Source organism: Strigops habroptila, chromosome Z (genome assembly GCF_004027225.2).
Source record: "Strigops habroptila isolate Jane chromosome Z, bStrHab1.2.pri, whole genome shotgun sequence".
Lineage (NCBI taxonomy): Eukaryota > Metazoa > Chordata > Aves > Psittaciformes > Psittacidae > Strigops > Strigops habroptila.
The window spans coordinates 89,376,478-89,401,284 of record NC_044302.2 but is presented as its reverse complement, the minus strand read 5'-3'; the positions used below and the strand labels follow the sequence as shown (position 1 = coordinate 89,401,284).

General features: G+C 40.8%; 1 protein-coding gene across 7 annotated transcripts in view; it reads left to right on the top strand.

Annotated features, from left to right (window-relative positions):
* RAI14 (retinoic acid induced 14) overlaps nucleotides 1-19,389 on the top strand; it is an 85,301-nt gene extending 65,912 nt beyond the window's left edge. For 4 of the 7 annotated variants that reach the window (XM_030469671.1, XM_030469668.1, XM_030469669.1 and 1 more), the window contains exons 4-18: nucleotides 360-448; nucleotides 2,263-2,327; nucleotides 4,798-4,855; nucleotides 5,241-5,311; nucleotides 5,936-6,042; nucleotides 8,306-8,484; nucleotides 9,161-9,189; nucleotides 10,149-10,235; nucleotides 10,788-10,874; nucleotides 11,559-11,616; nucleotides 11,970-12,088; nucleotides 12,603-14,129; nucleotides 15,320-15,469; nucleotides 17,052-17,117; nucleotides 17,369-19,389. In XM_030469671.1, coding sequence (XP_030325531.1) covers nucleotides 360-448; nucleotides 2,263-2,327; nucleotides 4,798-4,855; nucleotides 5,241-5,311; nucleotides 5,936-6,042; nucleotides 8,306-8,484; nucleotides 9,161-9,189; nucleotides 10,149-10,235; nucleotides 10,788-10,874; nucleotides 11,559-11,616; nucleotides 11,970-12,088; nucleotides 12,603-14,129; nucleotides 15,320-15,469; nucleotides 17,052-17,117; nucleotides 17,369-17,446 — 2,770 coding nt within the window. In that variant the 3' untranslated portion in view covers nucleotides 17,447-19,389. The remainder of the gene's footprint in view (nucleotides 1-359; nucleotides 449-2,262; nucleotides 2,328-4,797; nucleotides 4,856-5,240; nucleotides 5,312-5,935; nucleotides 6,043-8,305; nucleotides 8,485-9,160; nucleotides 9,190-10,148; nucleotides 10,236-10,787; nucleotides 10,875-11,558; nucleotides 11,617-11,969; nucleotides 12,089-12,602; nucleotides 14,130-15,319; nucleotides 15,470-17,051; nucleotides 17,118-17,368) is intronic. The other 3 variants (XM_030469673.1, XM_030469672.1, XM_030469674.2) reach the window with 3 other exon arrangements.
* Nucleotides 19,390-24,807: the final 5,418 nt, after the last annotated feature.

Sequence of the window (24,807 nt, the reverse complement as noted above, 5' to 3'; positions counted from 1 at the left end):
GCCTTCCCTTCTCCAGACTAAACAACCCCAGTTCCCTCAGACGCTCGCCTTAAGACTTGTGCTCCAGACCCTTCATCACTGTCGTCCTTCCTTGGACCCGCTCTGGCACCTCAATGTCTTTCTTATAGTGAAGGACCCAAAACTGAACACAGGATTTGAGGTGTGGCATAAAAGTATGACTGCAAAAACTTTTTGATTTGCCCTTTCACTTTCAGAGCTATTATCTTCTTGGGAGGCAGTGGAGGGATGCCAAAAGATCTAAGGACAGGGAGGGGAGAACTTGCCAGTACTTGATTTGTGAATGAAAGAGAAAGGAGGTCTTAATAAAAGAAAAGTGACATGTAAATCCTCTCTTCCAGTTTTCACCTGGCAGCCATGAAGGGGCATGTGGAGTGCCTCAGGATCATGGTGACACATGGTGCAGATGTGACAGCCCAAGACGGTGCAGGTATGCCTCTGTGAACCTACACATGTGGTATAATATACTCAATTTGCCTATATAGTTCTTGATGTGCAGAGTGCAACTACAGATTTGATAGCACTGCTTTTCCCCACATACCTTGTAGGAAAACCAATTGTAACACTTGCAGGTTTAGGCATACTTGCTTTTCTGCATATAGAATCATAGAATAGTTAGGTTGGAAAGGACCTTAAGATCATCTAGTTCCAAACCCCCTGCCATGGGCAGGCACACCTCGCACTAAACCATATAGAGTTCAGATTGTAAAGTCCTTAAAAACTTTCAATCTAATACTATAAATGACAGGATTTATAGCAGACACCAGAAGTAAAATAGTTGAATATTATTGTTTTTAAAATTTTATTTATTTTTAAATAAAATGAAGGAAAAAGATCTCCCTCCCCCAACTTCTTTTGTTAATTTCATGTGAGGCTTTTTACAGTTTAAATCAAGATCTTCCATGTTGCTTTTATGTGCATCCAAAGCTATTAACCCCATTAACTGTTACAGGAGTTGCAGTAAGACATTTCCTCAGGATTATGAAAAGAGCTGATACAGGCCAAAAGAGAGCTGAGAGCTATTAAGTATGCTGTTTCAGCCCACAAAAGTCCTATGCCTTAATTGCTACTTCACTAAGAGAATGATGGGAGCTGAATTTGAAATTGGCAAACTCTTCTTAATAGATTTTGGTGGAATCTGTGCCCAGCATTTTCTCTGGCTAGCTGAGTCACCTGAATGAGCTGTCAGCTGAATGAGCTGTCAGCATTCCGTCTTTCCAGTAATGACCTGTAGATGTTGGGCTCATGGGTTCTGTCATATGTGGAAATGATTTGCATCTATGAGGAAATGTCTGTGATAGTAAAGAAGCATTCAGATTATACATAATGATAAGAGAATACATGTATGTGATACAGACTATTATTCAGAATTCATACTTCATCTTGCCTCAGGATTTATTAGTTGTTTGGATAATAAGACGTTGCCTGCTCTCACCTGAGAGTGTTGACCCGGTATTCATTAGGGAAAGCCTTGGCTGTAATAGTCACATTATTTACAGTCAGATTCTGTTGTCAGAAGTGGCTCTGCCTGTATCGAGTACTAAATCTTGGCTCCTTCTTTTCCTAGTTACACAGATAATTTATTCTTTTGCTGTCTTGGCCTTTTCAATTTTTCAGATGCTCTATAAGATGGAACAAGAGGGTAGACTGCAGTCTTTTTGTCACAAATCCATAGTCAGTAAATCACTATTGTATAGCTAAACATGCGCTCATGTGTGCTAAATACATTAACAGAAGAGGGAATTATGAGACGCAAACCCAAATAGGCCATGTTCTGAGTCTTCTACATGCACTTTATGGATGATACAAATTTGTCGTAGTGTGGTTAATTTGCCTGGTTTTGTTGGGTTCCTTTTTCATTGCCAAATGGAATAAATCATGAAGACACTTGAGAGATAGCTCTCTACAAGGGAGGCTGAGTAATATAAGAAAATTGGGTTTTAAGACGCAAAACTGCACAATCTTAGATTTACCTCTGCCAAGGTATAGTCTGACACAGTGTTTGTGTTATTCCTTTGTATGAAGCTAGACATCAAGATTATTCTGTTACCTGCCTGAACAACAGTGTGTCATAAATGCATTCTGCTTGATGTAGCTTTTTATTTTATTTTCTCTATCCTTACTTTCACATGTTGTGATAGGAATAAGATGGATAATTCAGAATTTTGCCTTTGTCATGGAAGAGTTTATTCCTGTGCTTTAGTGTGATTGAATGCTTAATTTGCTTTGCTTTTATTCATTTAGGACACAGTGCCTTACATCTTGCAGCAAAGAACAGCCACCCTGATTACATTAAGAGGTTACTTCAGGTAAAGTATATTATTAACTTACTTTTTGATTTTCGAATTTTCCTTTTGTTCTTCTAGATTGGTTCCACTAGATATTGGCACATTTCCTTCTAATAATCTGCATCACACTCTTACACTTTCACCCTGTCTCCTTGAAATTAAGAGAGGTGCTCTAGTTTAAAGACCTTTTAGGCACTGAGAATGGATGATAGAAAACAGTGTGGTATCTTCCTTGAATGTTCCACAAACACAGTTTTCCATGTGCAGCTGATCTGACATATCAGGGTTGGGTTTCAAGCAGGTTGCAACTTTTAACTTCCTGTGTTTTGTCTGTGTGGTTGTATGGCTTTCAAGTAGATGGGTTAAGAGATGTAGAGGAAAAGGAGTTTTTACTTCTAGGGGGATTGTGATATTGTTCCACTGGAATGCTTTCTGTCTGTTGTTGGCCACAGAAATGTCTGTTAACTTTGAAGTCAAAAGGAGAAGAAACAAAACCAATTTAGATGCAAAAATGCAGAAATACTCAAATCCTCAGTGGAATGAGGCAAAGGACAATGAGGGGTTTAGAGAGGGAGCAGAAAGAATGGAGAAAGAAAATACAGAAATTATGATGAAGGGAAGATTCTTGTGGTATTGAGGCTGAAGACATGTGTTAGTAACTAAGGAGAGAGACATTGTCCATCTTGGCTCCATTTCAGAAGGCCAAATGAGTTTTGGTGGAGATGTGACCAGAGGAATGGGACAGCCTTTTAGGAATTTGGAGTTATCAGTAAGACTGTGGCAAACCCACTTGAGAGCAGTTGTAAGGAAAGAGAATGGATCTTATATCCGAACTTCTAAATTGCTTTTCCCTGGTTACCTTTGGGCTCTCCAATTGTCCTGTGACTGACCCCTGTCAGTGTCTCTGACAATACTGTCCAGTTACACTGATTCACCTCCATACTCGTTGAAAGCCGTCTCACCTGTTCCTCCACACCTGAAAAGGGTTATCAGGTCTTTTCCAACCTAAACGATTCTATGACCATTAACCACTGAGGCTCCCTTACTGAGGGTTTCACTGTGAACATTTAATACTTCCAACACAAACCCGTTTACAGCATAAACAGTGACATCAAGCTGTCACTGGTGGTATCGCATGCAGCAGCATCAACTCGGCAATTAGACGTCTGTTTAATACCAAATATCTGCTGGCCGTTCACTTGCTAGCTACAACCACGGAGTGCTTTTGTTTATATTTTCCTGATTTTATTACAATATGCAGATTTCTAAATAGGTTTGTAAATGCACACCCATTGGTAATACTCTGCAATAATTCATGCTCTTCAGATCGCTTTGTTTCTGTGGACCAGCTTGGTGATATAAACTGTACCTGTGAGGAGTGCCTAATCTTGTCATGATGGAGGTGAACTAAAACAGGCTAAATAATTATTTTAAACAGGCAGAATCTTTACCTTTTTGTTACAGAATGTGGTAATCTATGTGAACCTGTTTTCCCAGAATATCTAAAAAAATGTTGGAGGCAGTGCTACATTTGAAAGTCAGAAGATTAATATTTTTGGAAGCCCATTATTTCAGGGTCGTATCTTCTTGTGTCCAAAGGAGAGCAATGAAACCAGGTCTAGAAGGGTCTGGAGCACAAGTGCGGTGAGGAACAGCTGAGGGAACTGGGGTTGTTTAGTCTGGAGAAGTCTCAGGGGGGACCTTATCGCTCTCTACAGCTACCTGAAAGGAGGCTGTGGTGAGGTGGGGGTCGGACTCTTGTTCCCAGTAACAAGCAATAGGACAAGAGGAAACAGCCTCAAGCTGCACCAGGGGAGGTTTAGATTGGATATTAGGAAAAATTTCTTTACAGAGAAGGTAGTAAGATATTGGAACAAGCTGCCCAGGGAAATGGTGGAGTCACCATCCCTGGAGGCATTTAAAAGATGCATAGATGTGGCATTTGGTGGCATGATTTAGTGGTGGACTTGGCAGTGTTGGGTTAATGGTTGAACTCAATGATTTTGAAAGTCTTGTCAAACCTAAACTATTCTGTGATTCTCTGATTCTTTTTCTTTGATGTAATCTAAAACTAAAATCTTATGTACCAAAAGAAGTCTGGATAAAGATTTGAAATGACTTTTTAAAAACTATTTATTTATTACTTTGAAGTCTAGATTGATCAGTAGTACCTGGTGGCTTATAACACCACAAAATGTAACTGGATTGTTGATGCTTTAGTTTTACAAATGCAAATGAAGCCTTCAACAGAAATAATACAAGACTAAATGCATTCAGTTTAAGCTGGTACCAAGAAAGAAGAGACCAGATTGGTAGAGAGGAAAGCTGTGCCTTTCTTCAGTATTCTTTTCTGGAGTAGCCCATAAAACTTTTGTCAAAGATATTCTGCACTCTGTCCTTAGCATCAAACATATGTTTTATTTTCTTGGCATTTCTTTAATTGCCCTTCCATTTTTTTAATTTTTTTTTTTCTCCTTGTTGAACTCTGCAGAGTAAATGTCCAGCAGACAGCACTGACAATTCTGGAAAAACAGCTTTACATTATGCAGGTAACTTCTTTGTTGAAAGCTTGTATTATTTATTTTGTCATGCTTCATATTCCTAGCTCCTCAGCCTGGTGGAGCATTTTAGATTCTAATTACATAAATCTAGTGACTCCATCTGACTGTTTACAAATTTCAAGGTTGGTTTTTTTTATAAACACTGCAAATACTGAATTTCAGTTAATTACAGTTATCAAGCTTAATGTGCGCACTTGCAAGTACTTAGCCACAGAAATACTTAATATTAGATTGATTTTTATTTCAGTTTTCAAAGGTTGTATCTTCTCATGCTAATTTGGGCCATGAATATCAGTTGTATTTCTGCATACAACTTGCTGTTCATCCTTTTAGTCTTTCGTTCCTTTCATGCTTGTCATCTTTATTTTTTTAGCTTCATGTGGTTGTCTCCAGGCAGTTCAACTTCTGTGTGAACACAAATGTCCAATTAACATCAAAGATTTGGTACGTACCTCTTCACCCATTGTGTACTTCAGATACTTGAGAACTTTTACCACCCTCCACTCCAGTCAATCTCAGGTGCAGCAGTTCAGAGCAATGCTATGCTTACATTTCTTCTTGGAGTTCTCTTGTGGAGGAAGTTCCTTCTGCAGTTTGCCATAGCAGAGGTGGTATTGTCCTCCCCATCCCTCTGGGAGCAGGAGGAAGAATGAGGGGGAGTCAGTGAGCGGCTGCGTGGTTCTGAATTACTGACTGGGCTTAAACCACGACAACCTCTAAAGGTGTCTTCCAGTTGAGTTAGTCTGTGTATGAAATTAAGTACTTTGCCTTGTACTTAGTTAAAATTACCATTTTTGTTGTGAAACTACTCAAACTTCCAAGATCATGTCATAGCATTAAGCAAACAGCAAAAAGTATTTCTACTCTATTCCTAATGCTTTGCAACCCCAGTGGTCAAGAAAGGAATAAAAGTAAACCCAGCTACATTTACGGTACATCAGAAAAAGGTACTGATAGCATCTTGTTTGTGTTATACAGAAGTGAAGTTCATGACTGACCTTGAAATCTCAGTGTGCTGTTTGTAAGTGGATGGATTATTATTCAGAGTTTCTTTAAATGAATTCCTAGGATGGGAACATACCTCTGCTGCTTGCGGTACAACATGGTCATACAGAAGTCTGCAAACACCTTCTGGATCATGGAGCAGACATCAACACCAGGGATAAAAATGGAAGGTACAGCAGGGTTAACATGTTAATTCTTCCGCAAGGATGACTGTCAAATGAAGCTTTCTCCTCAAGTCCTTCCCAAAATAGTTGTTTGGTGAAAACATGTATAGTGAAATATATATACACCAAAATAGTGAAAGAATGCCTTCTGTACTATACAGCATATACTGATTGTTGAGAAAGCTTACAGAATTCTGCCTAAAAGGAAAGGTGAAACAGAAACTATGCAACTATAAAACTAATGTGCCTGTAAGATTTCCCTTAGGCTACTATAGCAGTAAATCCCATTTGTAAGTAATTCCTACAAGAATCTGATTGATAGCACTTACCCACACAACACTTTGTACATGTACAGTTTTAACTGCTGCTCTCTTCTTGTCATGAGTTAGTTTCTATAACTTAAATCCTAGAACTGTTACTTAGGCACAGCATCTGTGGAGGGTTCTTTTTTCCACCATAATGCTGCCACAGCAGCAAAAGAAAAATACAGTAAAGCATGTACATACAGAGATACGTATATATCTCTATATGGAGATGCTTTTGTCTTAGAAGGTGCCATTTAGAGATTTGCTGCATTAATAGATAGTATGTGTGTGTCAGAAAACTTTTAAAAAAGCAACATCCATGTAGTGAAAAATGCATTTGTTTTGATGATACTGATGAAGATTTAAAAATTGCACGCTATTTTATAACCAGTTGGTTAAACTGTGAAGGTAAAAGAGGATGCTGAGAAGACTTGGCACTTACACCTGATAGGAATCTTGATTATTGTATGTGATACAATGCTCATATTGTTCTTTGGCAGCACCTGGGTGGATAAGACTGAGCCCTAACTTGTTTTTTATCAGTCAAAACTTTATTAGTGCACTCTTTGTTTTAAGTTGTCTAAAGAAAACCCCTTTGTCATCAGTGCTTTGAACCTGAGGTGCTGCCCACTCTGGGACCTCTGCCTTTCCCTCACTCTCTTACTGTTTAATCAACAGACAGCGTTAAGAGTTTCTAGTTTAATTAGACAAAAGTGTTTCTGTCATAGATAGGACAGACTTGCATTTTTGTGTTTTCTCTTTTAAGAAAGTACTGTGTATAGAAGCAAGAAAATGATATAACATGGAATATACCATTTTACTTCTCGCTTTCCTTCTGGTAAGGAGAGTGACTACTCTAGTATCTCGTGTTCACAAAAGTGGTTAAGTTTTTACTGAAAAAAGGAGAAGTCTTATTGGGAGAGGAAGGGGTAACCTTTAAAAATGGCATCTCAGATTTCATCTCTTGTGCAGACTAAATGAGTTCTTTTGGTAATCTAAAATCATCCCTGTGACTCTGGAAGTGTTAGCCAAGTTGCCAGTAAGGACTACGTTTTAGCACAGTGCTGCAACAGCCATTACTTTTCCAGGGCTCACCCACTACAGGGAGTATGTTCAATTCATCAGTCAAACAATTGTCTTAGTATCTAGCAAATATTATCACTGTAGTAACTTTTCAGTTTCATATCTGCACTGAGGAATGTCTTTGCCAGTGAACTTGGCCAGCCTATTAGGCATGCTTTCGTGTCAAGAAGGGAGAGTTATGCCCAAGCAGAAAAGCAGTATTAGGTTGTGCTTGAAAGGTGTGTCTTTCTGTGTGTTTGTAATTATTCTGTACATCTCTTCAAGTAATTGAGATACAACCTGTTTGTTAGGAAACAAACACTCCTTCTGTATGCTACCCTTACTGTAGGATCTGGCACTGTCCAGCTACCCTGTGTTAGAGAGGGGATCTAATGGTACTCTAATGGGCCTTTTTTAAAACCCTGATTAGATCAGGGTTTGAGGTTTGTTCTGCTTTTTGTTTGAAATCTGTTTATTTTGTCTTAAAAGAAACATGTGAAAGACAGCAGCAATGAAATAAATGCTTTCATATGCCACCACTTGCAGAGCTGTAATTGGAGTGTGGCAGTGAGATTTGATAGTCTGACTTTATCCTGCAGCCATTTCTATGTATGAGTCTCCTCTTAGCCTCAGGAACCCATTTTTAGACATGTTTGGAGACCTGTGCAAAGCATGCCAGGTCTTTGCAGAAGGTCCAGCTGGGGAGTGTGGGGAAGAGGAGGATGGATAGGCTGGTGTTTGTAAGGAAAAACAACAGTTACATGTATGTGTCAATACATGATAAAATCTTGGGCCTTATTGCACAATAACCGTCACCTTTCTTTTCCTGAAAAACGAGCTGCTGCTTAAAGAGTACACTGTTGACACTTCCTCTGTGTTTCTGTTTTATCTGTTTTGTCCAGAACTGCTTTAATGATGGCTTGTGAAACTGGTAGCCTTAACATGGTGGAAGCCTTCCTTAAGAAAGGTGCAGATGTCAATTTAGTAGATGTCTTTGGACATAATGCCCTGCATTACTCCAAGCTCTCCGACAATACAGGGATACAGAATCTCCTGTCATCAAAGTTATCTCAGGATGTGGGTATGTAAGAGATGCAGACCTGCAGTTTGTCACTTCTTGAACTGTCTACATGTGTTTAGCAATGCACAAATTTACTTTATAAGGTAGCTTGAAAAGTTTCAAAAATCATCTTCAAATATGATCTGGCTGAGGCTTCCCAAAAGCAGGAAAATGTGATCTTTGGCATAGATTGTAATATTTAGCACGGGATAAAGTACTAAGCAGGGCAGAAGCAGTGTTTTGGAGAAAGAAAAGGTAAGCTGATGTAGCAGCATCACAAAGTCTTGCGTACAATTTGGAATAGATCCTTTTTTATTATGTGAAAGAGTAACATAGAGCTCCTCAGTAGAGGGGTTGGAGAAGGAACTAATGCAGACAGAGGGTTTTATGGTCAAACTGATGGATCTCTGAAGTAGGAAGATAATGTTCAAGAATGGTGAGAGACTATAGGAGAAAAAGAATTGTCACAATCCTTCAAATTTTATCTCAGCACGAAACCCAAAAAGCAGTGGAGAAACTATATGGTTCAAATGGAATTTGGAAATTAAAAGTATATTTCTCAGATTTCAGAGAGGAATTCAGAAACCAAACAAGGTATTTATGGCGTGGGAAGCAGAGCTGAGAGACGGGTTAGGGAATGGCAAGTAACTTTTTCTTCCACAGCTGTTCTTAATGCCACTTCTTTTCTGCTTCACAGATACAAAGTCACCAACAAGAGCAAAGCAGGTATTAGTCCTTTTGGTTTTAAAAATACAAAATATTGACTTGTAGCTTAGGAAAAAACAGTAATTGACATGACTAGAAACAGTAGTAACTGTCACTGTGAGATGTACTGCCATAGACTGCTTTGTAATTTGTAAGGCTGTTGTTGCTTTTTTAACTTTTCAGAAACAACACTTTTAGATTTAGGTTGTCTCTGTAACAGCAGGCAGCACTCTCAGTGAGATAAGGAAGGGAGGGCATGTGTGTCTGTGCACATATGTGACAGCAAGATACACCACTTTTCTCATGTGTAATGTAGGAGTTTGGCTTTTGGGCTCCCTATCTGTTTAAACTGTAGAGAAGGTGATCTAGAAAAGTTCCCTATTTCTAAAACATGCAATTGAAGGGTTATCCCTGGTTACATCTTACTGGAGACCCACACCCGTGAGAATCCTGGAAGATTTAGGCAATTAAATTAATTTCTTACATTTTTTATTTAGTATCATATCTTGGAGTGCAAGTAGACCCTGTAGACCTGCTGGTGGCTGGGAAGTGGATAAGAGTGCATTGCATTGGTTCATTCTTTCTCTGAGTGGAGAGATGGGTTTTTCAGGGAGCTCAGGTGGTGGAGAGGAAAGATGGTAGCTGTTAAGAATTGCATGACTGGACTATGTATTAATGGAAGTCTTTAAGATCACTAGTGCTAAGCCTATTGTCAGCTGCTGCTTTTTCACTAAATCTTGTTTGTTTTCACTGAAGCATGGATTACAAGGGGGCAGGTTCTTACTGTCAGGCATGTTTAATATCTTTGTGTTAATAGATGTGGTCTTTACATAGAAGAAAAACAAGGCATTGCATGAGCTGCAAAAGTTGATATTAATATGGGATTTTTTTTTACTTTTTATTTTATAAACAAAACAACTTGCTGGGACTTTACTAACCAAACTAACAAACCTACCTTTTCTGGCTGGTGAAACTTTCAGCATGATCAAGGCTCTAAATTAAGTTCAGAAAGAAGTGGAACTCCAAAAAAACGCAAAGCCCCACCTCCTCCTATCAGTCCTATTCAGGTAAAGAAAAGACCAATTTTGAGATGCTTTTAAGGGATGAAGAGGGTTTTGAACATGATGTTAATGATGTGGGCTGGATTTGCTCTGTCACTGTTATTTTATGTGCTTGTCTTGCCAAGAGTTCTTTTCATGCAATTAGAATGACACCAAGAAAACACACGACACATGTGACATATGACACATGTTGGTTAGGTTAACTAAGTAAAATTGCTTGAAATGCAGCATGGTTTAAGATAAACCGTGCAAATTTTACTGTACAATTGTTTCTTGCATCTAAAGTATAAAATATATATGAAATATACAGTATAGAAAAAATGCAGTTTAATAGTTAGGTTTAATATTAAACTGGAATGTTACCTAATAGCAGCTACAATGTATATGTAATACTGACTCAGGAAAGCACTGAATTATTAGATCTGCTTTTTGAAACTAACTGACAGATTAGTGCAGGGAAAAGTACTCTTTAATGTGTGTGTATATATGGGCACATGTTACAGAGTTATATGTACATGTATGTATACATACTTATTTATATAAAATATTTTAAAACAGCTTAGTGATTTGTCCTCTCCACACTCATCAACATCAACTCCCATGACTGGAAAAGGGCAGGCTTTCTTTGCTGATCAAGTGTGCAAGGTATCAGTTTTCTGTTCTTATGAAACTTAGGGAAAGAAAGTATAGTATCTTAATAATCCATTTTGCTTAATAACCTATTTTGCTTTACAGTCTCCTGTGAATTAATTAGCTGAGTTTTAGGAACAAAAAGGAGTCCAAAACTACTTCAATGGCATTTATAAAGCAAGTGAGGATTACTTTAATCTTTACTGAATATGTTAGGAATGTGGTTATGAAAATAAGTATTAAGGCTGTGAGAGCTCATTAGGTAATACCAGCGAAGTACATGGCATTGTGCAGTGCAAAAAGTAGAGACTCTTTCACCAAAAGATACCAGGGAAGTGGTTGGTTGTGTTCTACCTGATCTTCACCTCATGGTAGTGAGGATTGGGCTTTTTTCTTTTAATATATGATAATATGCTGCTATTATTTATCACAAGGGTTGCAGCTTTCCAAACTATCTATGAGATAGTTGCCCATATTTCATTAATATTTAATGAGAATTGGGCAATGGAATTTGAATGGCTGTAGCAGATCTTGAAATATTGGCCACCTTCTACAATTAAACAAGACCCCAGAAGTAAAGGAAATCCACTTTGGCAGGCTTTATCCATCAAGATCTATACTGTCTATGCGTCTCTTTAGTGAACTGTCCAGCTTTACATCTACTCTCTGTGAAAGCATTTTCTTTTGGTGTCTCAACAGGAAGAATTCAGCTCCTTGAATCGAGATAACAAAGACAGACTGAGTGACAGCACAACAGGTATACAATAACACTTCATTCCTATTTTCATGTTTGATGAGGTGGTTTAGGTGGTGTGAGATGTTGCAACCTGGTCAGAATTCCTCTGTGCCTTTCCGCTTAGAAGCAGAGACACAGCAAGTACTCAGAGTAATGTTTTGTAATTTCACTCGCAGCTGCCCACCAAAACCTCCTGCTTCTGTTGGGTGATCTAACACGTTTCTAGAGGAAGAGTTTCTAGGAACAGTTTGCTTGCTCAGTTTGCTACACTCAGTCATCATGGGAATGCACTGTTCAATTTGAAAGGTTAGAATAACTAGCTGGTATTCCAGCTTTTTAAAAGTTTTTGAATCTTTTGTTTTTATTCTCCAAAGGTGCTGATAGTTTACTGGATGTGAGTTCTGAAGCTGACCAGCAAGATCTACTTCTGTTGATGCAAGCAAAAATTGCTTCTTTGACATTGCATAATAAGGAGCTGCAGGACAAGTTACAGGTGGCTTATTTTTCTGCTGTTCTAGTGCTCTCTTTAATCTGCTAGTAGAACAAAGAGCTGCTTCCATTTTTAAAGAGATGTACTGTGAAGATAATTTAACGAGCTTGTTGATGGTAAGATCGTGGAAACACTCTGCCCCGAGGGATTAAGTCAGTGTTTTGATCATCTCACTTTTCCCATAAATTACTGAATAACTTTGTTTATTATGATAACCACATTCTAAAAGATGTTGTTAACAGTTGTGTTAGCAGAATTTTAATTTGCATAGCTTTGATTATTAGCTTATGGAGATCAGCCCAGACTTTCAGAGGAGCTTGGCACTTGCTGCCTTCTCTCGCTGTAGATGACTAAATGGGAGCAGCTGGGCTTTGAATTTTTCTAAAACTTTCTTCCATGGTGCTTTAATTGTGTGTCTCTGGAGGATGTGGCAAGATTTCCTCACTTACTCTGTTCTAAAAAGTATAATCATGTACTTGCTTTTATTGTGCCATTGTTTGGGTTTCTTTTTGCATAGGAAAGAACACCTAGAGAAGTGGATTCAACTGTAGAATCTTATCGTCCAACCCAAACAGAATTTGAGCAAACAGCAGGTAGACAAAATGAGTTCTCGGTTCAGGAGCTTAAATCTACATTAAATGCCACCCAAACTCAAGAAAAGTTGACAAGCCCCAGTGAGGTAAAGACTAAGTACCTTCAGGAAGACTTAAAGGATGTGCAGAGGAGATTAGAAAATTCTGAAGACAAAAGAAAGCAGATAGAAGCTCAAGTCCAGTGTAGAGTCCCAGAAACAGATCATTTAAATAGCACAAACATTTCGGAAAATGGTTCCAATCTTAACCTGAAGTTCCAAGAAACTCAAAACAGGTATGAGGAAGCTATGAAAGAGGGTTTGAATGTACAAAGGCAAATGAAGCTGGGTCTTGTTTCCTTTGAAAGTGAAGAAACCAGTTCTGATCTAAGTCGGTTAAAGGTTACATGTGAAGAAGTTGAAATGCTTAAGCAAGAATTGAAGAGAGCGTTGGAGGAAGGGGAAAGACAAAAACAGAAAGTGAGAGAGCTACAGAAAAAGTTTGAAGAAAGAGAACAGAATGTGGGAAACAAATTGTCTGTGGAAGAGTGTGAGGAAATGAAGATGTCTTACTGTTCAGTTATTGATAACATTAATCAAGAGAAAGCATTGTTGATTGAGAGGTACAAAGAAGGGCAAGAGGAAATTAAGAGGCTACAGGACAAGCTGAAAAATCAGACACAATTGGAATCTAGTGCTGAAGCTGGAGAAATGAAAGATGCGATGCACGGAATGATAGATGAGCTAAATAGACAACTTAGTGAATTATCTCAGTTGTACAAAGAAGCACAAACAGAGCTTGAAGGCTATAGGAAGAGAAAAACTCCAGATGATATAGCTTTGGACTACATTCCTAGAGAAGAACATGAGAAACTGATGCAAGTAACAAGTTCTCTGAAATACAAAGCAGAGAATGAGTTATCAGAAATGAAATCCCAGTACACAAAAGTATTAGATGAAGCAGAAGAACTAAAGCAACTGTTAGATGCTCAGAAACAAAACTCTTTGCCCATTACTGAACACCAGCAAGTGATGAATGCACTCAGAAACACTCTGAAGGAAATGGAGGAAGAAATAAATGAGCTCAAAGGGCTGCTTACCAACAAGGAAAGTGAATTAAGAAACTTACAGAAGGAATTACTGGAAGAAAAGGCTGCAATTAATGAAGCAATGGTACCCAAGGCTACATATGAAAAGCTCCAGTCATCACTAGAGCGTGAAGTTACTGTTTTGTCATCCAAACTGAAGGATGTAATCCATGAGAAGGAGAAAGCGTCCTTAGATGCCATGCAACTGAGAAATGAAGTTTCACACTTGAAAGAAGAGAAAGAAGGTATGCATACTCTGCTTGAAGCAAAGGATCGGGAGGTGGCTGGTCTTCAGCAAAAGTACCATCAAGCTCAAGAAGATCTTCTTCAAATGAAAAGATCTTCTGAAAGCTCATCAAAACTAGAAGAGGATAAAGATAAAAAGGTTAGTGATTCACTGCATTGGAGGTATTTACATGAGTTCAGACTTCAGAACTTGTTGGATGGTGCATGGATGACCTAACAGACAATGCTTTGTCAAGAGTCATAGAGTGGAACAACTTTTGAGTGCATTTGCCCATCTAAAAATTAGATACCAAAGATGTTTTCAATATGTTTAACTCTACAGTTGGCTTCCCTCCCCTGTGGAGATATGAATGATGTTTCAATTTACCTCTTTGAAGTTCTGCTTAGGTTGGGTTCACATTATTCAGGCATCTGAAGTCAAAGTGATTTACAAAGATTTACAGCAGGAAGAGATTCCAAAGCAGACAAGAAAACAAAAGATCAGAAACAAACAAAAATTCACTATTTTGATTCTACTAAATCATCTCAACCTTAGCATTACTTCACTCTTTTAATTCTGCAGCTAACATATCTCTTACTACAAATTTCTTTATAAAAAGCTACGTATTTTGCTAGCTGTGAATAGCTGGCCTGTTTTTGGTATGTTTCTGTCTTGTGTTCAGCAGCAGTATTTGTAGAGGTGGTAAATGCAGTCCATGTTTGTAAATATTCCTGGCTTTCAGAGCAAGAAATGCATTTTCATAGAATCATAGAATGGTTTGGGTTGGAAAGGAACTAAAGATCATCTAGTTCCAACCCTCTGCCGTGGGCAGGAATGCCTCACACTAGACCAGGTTGCCCAAGGCTCTGTCCAGCCTGGCCTTGAACGCTGCCAGGGATGGAGTATTTACCACTTCTTTGGGCAACCTGTTCCAGTGCCTCAGCACCCTCACAATAAAGAACTTCTTCCTCATATTTAACTTGATCTTCCCCTGTTTAAGTCTGAACCCATTCCCCCTTGTCCTATCACTACAGTCCCTAATGAAGACTCCCTCTCCAGCATCCTTGTAGGCCCCCTTCAGATACTGGAAGGCTGCTACGAGATCTCCATGCAGCTTCTCTTCTCCAAGCTGAGCAGCCCCAATTTTCTTAACCTGTTTGGGCTAGGAGGTGGGTTAGAGAAACACTGTAACTTTTTGCTTACATGATGTCTCTGTCCATCGAGTTTACTTACATCTTGTTTTTCCCCACATCTTAAATGTGAGTCACAAATAACCCCAAGGTGAGACCCACAAGAATGTACAGTATGCGATGCAGCTTTTCATGAAAAGCTATTTTTTTACTCCCTAGATCAACGAAATGTCCAAGGAAATCAGCAAATTGAAAGAAGCATTGAACAGCCTTTCTCAGCTTTCCTACTCAACTAGCGCCCCTAAAAGACAAAGCCAGCAGCTGGAGGCATTGCAACAACAAGTGAAGCAGTTGCAAAACCAACTGGCGGTAAGTGTGATAATTTGTAAACCCACCATTATTCCCAGTTCTCTGATGATATGTGTGCCATTCTTCACTCTGCTTCATTTAAAATAGAGCACAGGGAAAGGAATTTTCATCCAGAAATTTTATGACTTCTCTGTTTGTCTGATACATTCAGGAACCTGCAAGTCACAAATTGTTCTTCAGATGTAGTCTTAACTAAAGAAAGCTGTTTTCCCCAATACCCCTTCTCAGATCAATAGTGAGGCAAAGTTTGTATACTTGTAGTGGCATGAAGTGACCAGACCTGTTGCTGGGACCCTGATTTGTGAAAAAGATGGCTGATGTGTGGTAGATTTGTGTATTTTCTCAAACACTTTCATCAGCTGAAATCTTTTGATTTTTTAAGCTAAAATAAGTTTGACTTTATGGAAGAAAGTAGTTACTGAAGGTATGAAGTTTCAAATCAAGCAAATCCATCTTTTTATAGGGAAGCACAGTTCATTCTCTGAAATTCTGAACTGCTTAAAGATTTGTCTTTAACTGTATTTAGTTTTGCATCAAAGGTCCAGTCTTCTAAGTTGGGTCATAATTACTATTGAGAGCAAAACAAAAGCTTGCAGTGCTTGCCTCTCCCAAGGAACACTTCAGTTCACTGCTGAGGGTGAAAAGGAGGTAGTGCTCACCAGAGGCCTTTGTTAAGAGCTCTGAAATGACTCTGAAAGGAGAATTCCCAGCCCGACATGCTAAATGGCTCACGTGGTGTCTGCTTTCCTACCTTCCCTAACAAACAGAAGGAAGAGTCAATATGCATATGGGCCAGAAAAATTCCCTTGCAGTGGGGAGGCACAAGTAGGCAGACAGTCAAGTAGTGCATCCTGTCAGGGTAAAGGCCCACGTTGTTTCTTATCCTAGTCCACCAAGTCTCAAAGGACCCTTCATCTCCCACTGCTTAAGGACCAGCAAAGTAGTATAATATGCAAAGATATGCAACATGTCAGGAAAGTGGTCAGGATTTAACACAGGACAGAAGCATTCTTTCCTTCCTGTAGGCTAGCTTTCCTAGCAGCTTCATGTTTGTTTGGAAAGATGGATTCTGGGATGTGGCAGTCTCTGATCATGGGAAAGGAGATTGGTGATCCTTGTTTGAATATAGAGTAATTAGCAGAGGATTTCATGGGTTAAGACCTTTGTAAGCACTTCCTCTTCCCTGGGAAGGCATTAGCTGACAGATGGGTCACTGATTTCAGGGAAGAGCTGATGTGCAGTTGGAGATTGATTTGTCAGAATTTTGCTGGTTTTCCTCAGTTCTGGTTGCTGATAAGCTCAGGAGTATGTACTCATTCCACATCTTTGCAGCTCAGTGCTTCTTACAACTGATGTCGTCTCACTCACTTTTCTGCTGGGATGGGTAGAATTAAAGTGTTTCTGTGGACCACACTTTGAAGCAAATGATGTTTTGTATGGCTAGGGATATAGTACTGTCTGAGCTGTTTTTTCATGCATGCATAAGACTATGGTTTGTAATTCCCCAGACCTCTCTAAATTTAATTGGGAAGTTCTGAATTAAACAGTTCTGAATGCTCTATGACTTTCTGCTATTTTGTAGGAAACAAAGAAACAACATCAGGAAATTGTCTCAGTTTACAGGATGCATCTTCTCTATGCTGTGCAGGTATGGATGCATATTGTCAGTTACACGGTGTTGGTATTTTAATGAAAGATGTTTCTTCTGCAGATCTAGTAAAAACTTTGCATGTTTTATTAAAGACATCCTACCCAAAAGGTATGACTGTTTAAGCACAAATTTAACACTGCTTGCTTTTGGGAAGTTGATCTGACTTACAAACCTCAAAAATAGTTTGTAAATCTTCTTAAAGAATAGAGAGATGCTTGAATTCATTTCTTCTTTTTCCCCTTATCTAGGGTCAAATGGATGAAGATGTCCAGAAAGTGCTGAAGCAAATTTTGTCGATGTGTAAAAGCCAATCCCAGAAAAAGTAGACAAAAAACCCTAGGAAAACTCCCATTGTTTATTAATGCTGTTATGGGTGTTTATCTAGATTTGCCTTAACATAAGATTTTAAATTGGCAATTTGCTGCTTTTGTGTTATTGTGCTGTTTGTGAGGGGGATTTTTTGTCTGTCTCTACCACTTCCCATGTGTGTTCATGTGTGCAGTAAGTAAGCACATGCCTGCTTTTCATATCCAAAATACAAGCATGTGCTTCAGACTTTTTACTTGGGCCACTCCATGTCATGTTTACCCTGAAAGTACTTCCTAGCTTTCTCCAATAGAGGGAGGTTAATCTCGAGGAAAGCACTCATGTTGCCTGGGTAAAGGTGAAATTCTCTATAAGGTCTTCTGTACTGTTGATAAGCTGCATCTTGTTATTGGGGATTAACTTAGTTGTTTGATGTTGTAGCACTCAGATTCCTGACTTTTTGCCATATGCAGTCTTTGGCAGAGCAGAAGTGAGGTATTTATGCTACGCCAGAACATCAAACAGCTATACTTCTTAGTGTAATATTATTTAAGATTAGCACACCATAAGGTAGGTGTCCCAACCCATCCAATGCACTAAGTGCACAGAAATTATTCCATGCTTCATAGTTTCCTTGAACTGCCTGGTAGTGGAATGAAAACTATTTCAAAAAGGAAAAATCATTAGTTTAAGGAAGTTCTGTACAAAGCAGTACAGAAATGCCTGTATAAACAACCCTTTATGATAGGTTTAGCTATCTATGCAAGTGTTGGCCATGAAGCTCAGGAACAAAACCAGAACATACACTTTAGATAAGGGATTCTAATGAACACAGGATGTTTACAGTGAATGTCAATGCCTCATACTTCCTAACCTCACTTTTGTAAAGATCTTCTCTTCAGTATATTTTTATTGGCCCTATAATGATTTTTTTTTTTTGTAACTAAACCATTTTTTCTACATAATGTTTGCATTAAGCTTATTAACAAATATTTTTAGGTAATCGTGTTGTAGAGTTTCTTCTTATACCCCTAAGTATTCGCTAATACTGAAGCATAGTGAAGTGTTTTCAATTTGTAAAAGATCTGTATGGAATAATAAACCTGTGTGTCAGTGTGGTCCAGAGCAGTGAAGTGTCAAATGCAGTTCAGCCTCCTGTTTGAAAAGGTGTAGAAATGATAGGTAGAGAACAGCAAAAGGTGTCAAAAATTTCTGCATGGTGTTTCTAGAGGCCAGGGGCATCAGTAAAGCCTTTGTCAGCACTTTTGAATTTCCTGTCAAATAAAAATGCCTGATGTGGTATAATATGAAACCATGGAAAAGTGTTTCTAAGCACACACTGCACTTGAGGGTACAACCATCATAACTAGCTTGCAGCTTCACTATGGTATTTTTATTATTCCTCTTAGTGGATGTGTCTCTAATAGAGAAATCTTCCAGAGCTATATAATCAATGAAGTTTATATAGAGTCATATTATGACAAAGAGTCAGCAGTGTCTCAGGCTGACTGGACTCATAGTGCACTTATACCAGATAATTCCTAACCCTGGCAAAACTAAAATGGATTTTGAAAGCAAAAAGAAAAATCACACCTTTGCATCAGTTAGACCTTGGTGTTACTTTTCTTGGGTGGTTTAACTCATGCCTGCTAATTTTGAACAGTATTTTGTAGTTAGATGGTTTTGAAAATGCTCCAAAGAAATGTGAAAAGAATTTTGCTGCAGCACTTCAAAATGAACAACAAGATTTCAAGCATGCTAATGCTGCAAAGTATAAAACTTGATGAACCATTTTGTAGGTTGCCTGATGGATTTAGTCTTCTACTTTGTTTTGGTTTGTATATTTATTACAATTATCTTTGTGGAATATTGAAAATTATATACTACAGCATAGCAAGTTTCTTTATATGTAATTTGCCAGAAGTTTCCTTATGCAGCAAATAAACTATTTCCATTTTTTTCATCTTCTTTTTGTGTGTTCATTTACTTTTTGTATTGAGGAAAATCTCACTACACTGTTTTAACATAGCACAAATATGTTCTATATCTCATGTTTAGATAGCTGTTGGATGTAACATGGTTTTCTTCCTGAAATTGCAGCTTGATTATTGACTTCCTTGATCTGTCCTTTGAATAGAATCCACTCCAAACCCTGTGCAACCAGTTTTGCACATTATGCCTTTTATCTGATTGGTAGGTTCAGAGCCATTTCTCACGTGGACATCCTGCTAGAGGTAACACAGGTTTTCCATTTGCCACTGGATGCATTCCAGCTAAGTTTAAAACTACCTTAGAGCAGTAGCATAGACTGGTGAGGTCCCATGATATTTCAAAGCCGCATTTCTCTATCAGTTAGCACTTCACACACAGAATTACAGTGAAAGTATGTATATGTGTAATGCATATGTATATATGGATATGTATGCTTCTCTTTAAACTTAGCAGTAGTTATACAGTCAGCCCTGTTGCCTTTTATCATCTGTCCTGAGTTTTATTTGAAAAACTGTTTTTTCAGTAACTTATTTGCTAATAATACCGTCCTGCCTGAGGGTGGAACACGGGAATAGCAGGAACTGTACCTCGCTTTGTTGCATCCTGGGGTCAGGTGGCTGGCTCTTCAGCCTCTTATAGAAAATTTCTGCAAGCTACTCAGCACTGGGTTTCCTTTGGAGAAGGCTGTCGACAAACTGGTGTGCAGAATCTGTTCATGGTGAGATCACCTGGCAGGGAAGATCATAGCTGCTTTGATGGCTTTTGTGCCATTACAAGCAATGGGCCTGCTGCCTGCTATCTCCTGTCTGAATTGCTGTTTGTTTTCCATGTGGATGCCCAGATGCCTGCTCTGTTGCATAACAGATACTGGATTTTTAGGGGCAGACCTGTGGCAGTCCTGCATTTCGCTTCCAAAGCTGGTTGTTGCCACATTCAGGAAGAAGTGCTTCCCAAGCATCCTGTTGTTCCTTTCCTCACCAAAGTGTATGCATGCTCCCACTGTGACTTGTGGCTATTTCCTGCTCACAGGTCCCTTATGCAGCAAAAGAAAAGTGGTCATTGGTCCCCCGTACCTGGTTTTGGAATGTTTTGTGTCCTATTTGTGGACAACATCAGTAAGTGTCATTCCCCCGAGGCTGGCTTTTCAGAGGAACAGGAGATTGAGAGTAATAGAAACAGTGGCCCGGATGGTTTATTCAGGTAACTCATTGGTAGGGGCACAAGGTGAGAAGCTAATGTTACCTCTTGCTGGCTGAGCATGGGGCTCAGTGGTGGCAGAAAAGCCTGCTGTTTTCCTTTCCAGCACTCCTCAGGCCAACTAAATGACAATGTGGTACGTGTCAGCACAAGACAGCAAAAGCCAAGGGAAGGCCATGCTGCTGTGTGCTGTAGTAAACCACAACACAGTGCCCTAGGAGAAGCAACCAAGAGCGGAACAGTGAAAAAACTGGTTGGAATCTTGTCAGATGCTACATTGCTATGTGGAGCTGTGATTTAGTTTTAAAGCCCACTTCATGGTGTGTGAGTTTTCCTGAGCGCTGGCTGGCTGGGGGAAGGAGGGACGTGGGGTGTGATTTCACTGCTCTGAATGTTTCAGAGCTAAATAAATTACCATTGCTATGCATATGTTGTGTTTAGACTGTAAGAGCTGCTCTCTGGGGGCCTTTGGCAGTGTGGGGAACCAGCCTCGAGCATGCAGGAGGGAGGAGGATAAGCAGAAGCTGGAGGACCACATGGTCCACAGGGGGAGAGTGTTGGAGCAGGCATGAGCCTTTGCCCATCTGACCTGCCCCCAGGGATGCTTGGGCTTCTGTTGGGCCAACCAAGACATCTAGTTGAAGATGCTCATTGCAGTGGGTTGGACTAGATGACCTTTGAAGATCCATTCTAACCCAAACCATTCTATGATTCTATGAAAGCATCCTGGGGCTTTCTCCATGCTGATGCCAACCATCATCAGAGCAAAAGCCAGACACAAAAGGCTGGAGCAAGCTGCCCTTAAACATGGCAGAGACCCATGTGCAGCAGGGAGGAATGGCTGTCTCAAGCAGTGTGGCCAGACTTGCCAACATGGGAAAGGTCCTGGAGCAGAGGCAGCCTCTCCTGGCTCCATCTGTCTGTGGGGCCGGGGCCTGCTGCTGTGGGAGGTTTCTGGATCCAGGCTGCAAAGCAGCAGCACAGTGGGTCATGGTGCTGCATGTGCGATAAACTCATGCAAAAGCTCCTGGAGGACGTGGGTGCTGAGGTTTCAGGGTAGCAGCGCAGCAGACGTGTTGTAACCCAGCACATGTCCTGCAGGCCCAGGCATAACCTGGCAAGTTTCTTCAAATGAATAGGAATGGGTTGGAGGCTCTTAGGACAGGTCAGTGTTTAAATCCGCTATTCACTGTGGTTTTGGTCTGCCACAGGGAGCACTAAAAGTGTCATGCCATGGTTCAAGAGTTTACCTGGAAACTTTCATCTGTAGCAGCACTGGTTCTGCAGACACACGTCACTGGAGGTGCTCGTGGGTGCAAACCAACTCTCAGCAAAACATTTCAAAGAACTGAAGTTTCCAAATGCTTTTCTTCATCCCTGCCTCCTCCTCCTCCTCTGTTTGGATCCTGCACTGATCTTTTTGAAAATAAAGGAGATAGATATACTAAGTACAGACCAGAACTACACTTGATTTTATGTCCATGTTCTTCTCAGGGCAGTAACAAATTAATTCTCCTCAGGTTAACAGCCATTTCCACAAACTCTCTGGATTAGAATAATATACAGTAGTGAACTGCAGCTGAAGTGAATTAAAATCTGTGATTTAATAAGTTTCTATTTATTTGAGGAAGCCTGAGATACATTTTTTGTTGCTACAGAATAGTCCTACCAGCAGACTCTGCTGCTGGTGAGAAAGCCATGTGCACTGGGTTCCCCAGGTTACGATAGTGTGTGACAGTGTCTGTTAGGAGAAATGATGGCCTCTGTCTTGTTGGACCCAGTGATGGGATCCTGGGGTGGTGTGTCACCAACATCATGCTCCTCGATGGTCAGGTTTGCCCCTTTGTACAAGCATCTGAGGTTTGTGCTCTCAGCCCTGCAGATGCCAGTCCCCAGTCCCACCGGTGGCTTCAGCAGGATCTGTTTTGTGACACAACTTGTCTTTTCTGAGGCATTTTATGGCAACACATCTGTCACTGGTTACAGACCTTTGGCTGCCCTGACACAGGGTCCTACTTGACGAGTTTAACGCAGGTATTTACACAATCATCAGTTTTTCAGTCTATGATTTTAAAAGCCTGCTTGTGTGCTGGTCTGTCCAGATTTGCAGTGTTGGCCTTCCCTGTACATTTTCCAACAGCCTGAAATGCTCAGACAGTTGGTAATGGGGCCTCCTACCAGCAGCTGGAGATTGGAAACAGGCACAACTTATTGACATCATCACCGCAAGAAGCTCGGGGCTGGAGCCCATCTCCTGCCTGTGCCCCCCACCATCACACTGTGTGCTCTTAACCCTGCCCAGAGTGATGCTGCAGCTGGTAACCTGCGCTCAGCAGCTCTCAGGAGGCAAGCATCAGTGCAGCAGAACTCAAACATGCTCCACGAAGCTGTCCCTTCAGCATGGTCAGTCTTCCTTTTGGGATTAGCCAAAACTCTGCCCGGTGATGGCTGGACTTGGAACCACTACACTCTTCTTGCATTCCCTGTCCTAAAGCCACAGTCCTGCACCCAGCTGCACGCTGGGAAGCCCTGTCCAAAAATGCATTTCCTGCTCTGTAAGCACTTTGCAGCTCATCAGGAGGCATCCCCCAAAGAAGAGGCTGGGGAGCAATGGGGGGAGCTGGATTAAGCTGCATTTACAGACAAATAAAAAGAAAGCATCCCTGAGCTAAACACAGCATTCCTTCCGCTCTGAGTCTCCCTTGCAGCTGGAAAACAGCAAACAGTGTGGGGAGTGAAGACACAAAGCGCAAAGGTCTACACTGCCCCGTTCCTAGAAATAGCTCCTCTGGGCCCTTTCATTCAGCAGCTGGGTGTGAACACAGCTGGCCAGATGTTGCAAGGCCAGATGCAGACGTGCCTGTGCAGATGTTGCAAAGCTGGGAGGCTGCAGCATCAGGGTAGCAGGGTCCCTGTGCTCGTGGGGAGGGCAGCGTGCACCCTGGTACTGCTCCTCCTACTCTGTCCCCCACACCATGGCCACAAAGGGATTGGGAGTGGGGCCACCCTGAAGCCCTGCACTGTCTGAAGGTGGCTGTGTGGTATTCACAGTGTTTCTAGAACCACAATTCTTGCTGCCATGTGAAAAGATCATGTCACTGCCCGACAACTGGCAAGGGGCAGGCTGGCAGTCCCTTCCGCTCACGGGTGTCTGGCAGTACACTTGCATAAAGCCATGCGTGGTAGCCCAGCCTGGCTTGTAGCATGGAAAAGCCTTCAACCAGCTGATGGCAGCATTTAAGAGAGCCAGAGCTCTCTGTGTGGAGGTAAACAGCTTATTGTAAAACTATGGGTAGAAGAGAATCACCACGAGAAGAATCTTTGATTCATCAGGTACACCTATAGAAGTTGCCAGGAATACACTCAGATGCTAGAACAAGACCACCCCAACCATTATACTGCTCAGGATGAACCTGGCCACGGTGTCAGCTCAGGCCAACCAGCAGTTTTTGCAGTTAACAGCCCAGGCCAGCTCTGTATCAGCCCACTCCTCTTTGCAGGTGGCCCTGCACCTTGCAGAGCGAGTTTTGTGCAGCGTAAACCCAACCGTGCAGTGCCCCAACCCCTCTGTGCCCAAGACCATCTCATGCAGCATATACAGAGCCTTGGGCGACATGGTCTAGGGTGAGGTGTCCCTGCCCATGGCAGGGGGTTGGAACCGGATGATCTTAAGGTCCCTTCCAACCCAAACCATTCTGTGATATACACAGGTAAGTGTAGTCTGGGAGCCAGCACCAGGACCCTCAGCCTGCACTGCTGGGGTCCGTGGGAGCAGCTTTGCACCTAAATGCTTGCTCCTCCTATTTCTGGGCTGTACTGAGCTGTGTATATCTTAATCTTAAATCCTAAAATTAATCTTAATCTAAATCTTAAGAGGGGGTCTGTCTCCTTGGACAGCCCTCTGGTTTCCAAGCAGACAGAGGAACTGTTTGGTGCTGCTGCAAACCCCCTGCAGTTGCTGCCTGATGGGGTGGAGTGGCTTCACACCTCCCTTAGTGCTGCAAATCCATTGCTGCACTCCATTGGCATTTAGGGGGTAAAATCCACACATATGTGCAGATAGGTTTACTACATAATTAGATAAATATAGGAAATGCATTGAGGCTTCCAGCTTTCTGCTGGCTTGTTCACTTCTGTTCAACCCCACAGCCTCCTCTGAGCTGCAAGGGTAGGAAGCTGCTAAATTCTCCAT